Source organism: Pygoscelis adeliae, unplaced genomic scaffold (assembly GCF_000699105.1).
Source record: "Pygoscelis adeliae isolate BGI_AS28 unplaced genomic scaffold, ASM69910v1 Scaffold17, whole genome shotgun sequence".
Taxonomy (NCBI): domain Eukaryota; kingdom Metazoa; phylum Chordata; class Aves; order Sphenisciformes; family Spheniscidae; genus Pygoscelis; species Pygoscelis adeliae.
The window spans coordinates 2235479-2239184 of NW_008825234.1; the positions used below are offsets into that span (position 1 = coordinate 2235479).

General features: G+C 42.1%; 1 protein-coding gene across 1 annotated transcript in view; it reads right to left on the bottom strand.

Annotated features, from left to right (window-relative positions):
* The window catches only part of TSSC1 (tumor suppressing subtransferable candidate 1), a 100021-nt gene extending 96507 nt beyond the window's left edge, over window positions 1–3514 (bottom strand). Inside the window, exons 1-2 of the mRNA XM_009329308.1 lie at window positions 3360–3514; window positions 2742–2835 (exon numbers count right to left, since the gene is read on the bottom strand). Coding sequence (XP_009327583.1) covers window positions 2742–2835; window positions 3360–3514 — 249 coding nt within the window. The remainder of the gene's footprint in view (window positions 1–2741; window positions 2836–3359) is intronic.
* Window positions 3515–3706: the final 192 nt, after the last annotated feature.

Genomic DNA, 3706 nt, shown 5'->3' on the forward strand with positions numbered 1-3706 from the left:
GAAATTCAGCTCAGTATTGTGGTATCCCAAAAATCCATTAAATGTGCCAAACACATGCTCCGTAACTATCACTCTCTGGCACAAGCAATGTTCCTCTTCCCTCCCCTCCATGATGCTGGCTAGCTTCTGCACACTTTTAAACAAGCAAGATGTAGGCTGTCCATCCCAAGAATCACAGTTGGCATTGCAACTGAGCCAAACACCTAGCCTGGAAAGCACCCCTCCACACATCTCATTTCCAGGGGTATAAGCATCATCCAGTCAACCTTAAACTAAGGCAAATACAGTATTTCGAGACATTCAGTAATGCTTATACACCTACTCAAAACATCACTGTTTAAACACTCAAAGAATAGGATGAGGAAAATTGTGAATCCCTGAAAATGAAGCCTATTCAACACAGGGTAAACATACCAGGTACTCCAGGTTAGGTAGTAAACATAGGTCAACTCTACACGGACAAGTAAGCAGCATATAATTTCACTGACAAAAAATAGCACTTAGCGATACCCTTGAAACCCCATTTACCACACTCTCATAATTCAGGATATTGGTGAAGTTTACCAAGGTTCCTTTTAGTAGAACAACCTTCCCATATTGAAATGTTCTGCAGCTACTGCTGTTGTCCCATATTCATCATCACGATCCACAGCCACATCACTCAGTCCTCAATTCAAGCAGCATCTCACGTTTTCACTCACCACCCATTCCTCTGTAATTTTCTCATTTTCACTACAGTTGGATGACCAGAGCAACTATGGTGGGATATTGTCTTTAAAAAAAAAAAAGTCACGAAAAGAATCATACACCCTAAAATTCACAAATATTTTGTATGTCTGTACTGTGTTCATACAGCTCACAGACACGCTGAAGAGACGAAAAACCCACTCTGGGAAATGACATTTTTTGGGTTATATGAACGTTACAAACAGCACAAAAAGAAAGAGTTGCAGCCGTCTAGTAAATCAGGGGGAACTAATCAGGTAAAAAAATTAACTTATCATGCAGAAAACTGAATTCATCAACAGCAAAACAAGATTAAAACTGGTAAGTGTTTAGCTTCCCCCCTCCACCCCAGAAAAAAAAAAAACACAACACCAAAAATCCCCACAGCTATTTCTCACTGTTACTTGGTAAAACTTTTTGCACAGTAGTTACACATGCTAAGTAATTATGCACAGTTGTATAAGGGCTCAGGATTGGTATCTTCAATTTCCATTCTCACGTGTCAGAACTGTGGTTCTTCTAAGTAAGACTTCCCTGTTCCACTAAGCCTTTTTTTGATGAAAACTGGATTCAAAAAAGAGAAATATGTATTTGTTCATTATTATAAATTACCTTACTTATGCTGATACATCAAAACACATTTTGCACATAAAAATGAACATAAATCGTACAGAAATAATTTTAAGTTAGTTGATGGATAGCAACCTAGGAGGAATCAGCTTTATTTGCTTACAAACCTGGCTACATTGGATCAGATGAAAGGCATATCTACACAACTGCATTTTCTCTGGCAGTGGCCAAAGACAGATTCTTATTGATTGCTGGAGTCACATGTGGCTTCTTAGTCTGCAACCCCTCACGTAGCTTCTAGATGTCATGGTTTTGTGACATATAAATTTTATTCATAACAAGAGTAAGAAGATCCCTCCCTCTTTTTAATACTTTATTATTTCAAATCTCAACTTTGAATAAGCTTGTCATAGAGCTGAAGTAAAGATTGGAAATAACAAAAAAAAACCCCACCCCAAACATCAAGAACAACAACAAAATTCTTAAAATTGGTACGAAAAATTCATCTGAAGAGATGCCTTCAGTCATAGTTCTTCTGACACACACTGGAAAGAAGCTGTAGTTGTGATGATGCAGCTAGCCATTATTATCTAGCAACATAGAAGAAACCAGGCTTAAAAAGAATAATAATCTTTCTTATTAGACCTGGAGATGCAAGTTGGAAAAACCATACCCATTTTAGGTTTACGTGCCTCCATCAGAGCCTTTTTCAGAAAGCAGAGATGCATTTTGTTTTAAAGGCACACGGGCAGTTAATGGAGATCAGAAATAGAACCTTCATCTCTACGCTCCTTTTCCAACTCAGCTATAAACCATCTTTTCTTTCCCCACCCTCTCTCTAAATGATCTGTATTAACTGTAATTCCCTCTGATTACAGTCACTCTCTTAACCCTTTTGCTTTACCCTCCCACCAGACAGCCCTGTCACATACGTTGCAGAAGAAGAGAAGAGGCCCATGGATCTATGATTTGGGGAGGTGGGGGGCACAGGTCCACGGGGGTCTCAGACACCACACAGGCTAGCTTTCCAAAATTTCTGGAAGACTTATTATATATGACCTACTAGAAAGAAGCTATGAATTTTATTAAGCCCAGGATATATATTCTATTCTGCAAAAGAGATTTAAGTATAAGTTTTATTAATTCTGAAGTATGAGCTACAGCCATTTCTAGCCAATCACAAAGTGATAGCATATTATCAGACTTCAGTAGATTTAACATTTAGTACAGGTGAATATTACACACTAGCTCCTATACAAGAGAAAAACCAAACAAATATACAATTTGCTAAGGATATTTATTGGTATAGTCAGGATTACAAAGCACACAACTCAGTAGCCAGGACACCCAAATCTGTTACAGAGAACCTTCATATATTACTTTCTACAAGCGCTTTGACAAAGATGCCTAAAAAAAAAAAGTGCATGTGTACATATTCATATTACTACATCCACTGTAGAATGAAAACATCGCTCTGTGAGCTGCAGAAGAATCACAGCGCCTCCTATTACTGCTGTAATGGCAACGATGATAAGCCAGCTGTTGCCAAAGAGAACATGTAACAGCTGAGAAAAACCCTTATTGTGGGAAAGAACCATAAATTAGGGTCCTTCTCACCCATCCAGCTACCTAGCTGTTTATTTTCCCAGAACTTGTAGAAACTTTGTTAAACGCAAGACCCGCGCTCCTCTAGGAAGATGATCAATAAGTTCCTAAGTCAGACAGCCCAACAGCAGCCCCATTTCCTTACAGCCATAAACACCAATACGATGAACAGATTTGTCCCATGGGACAAATGCACAGACATGGAACCCACAGCAAGAGATCCCACTAACATCAAGCAGCTTTACAGTTGGGTATAACCAACTAAAATTTGCGACTTATCAGAAACAGTTTCATGCCCTCTCCTCACAAAAGCTTTTTTTTTTTTTTAACATTTCTGAAAAGGAAGAAACAGCTACAAGAATCTCTTTGAGACTGCCGGTATTTTCCTACCACCCCTGAGCAAGACAAAGACTTCTCTAGGGGTGGACCAGGGACTGGTGACAGAGCAGGAGCCCTACCAGCCAGGCTGCGCACCACCGCGAGGGAGACGACCCCTGCCCTCGGCCCCTGCACCCACACCGGCGCACCCGCCCTGGAAACGGCAAGTTTCGGAGCAGGGACCAACTCCTGCCCCGTGCTCAGCCACCTTTAAAAACCCCAACGCGACGGGCATGCGCCAAGAACCGCCAAAAGCCAGCGGTGCCACCGGTACCGGCTCAGGGGGCAGAGGGGACGCCGGTCCCACAGTGAGCCGGCCCCACAGCCCGCCCCGGCACTCCCCTGCCCCGCCACACACGCCCGACCCCACAGCCACCGCCTTCGCGGAGGGAGGGCCGCCACCCGACAGCCCTCCTTCGGTCTCCCC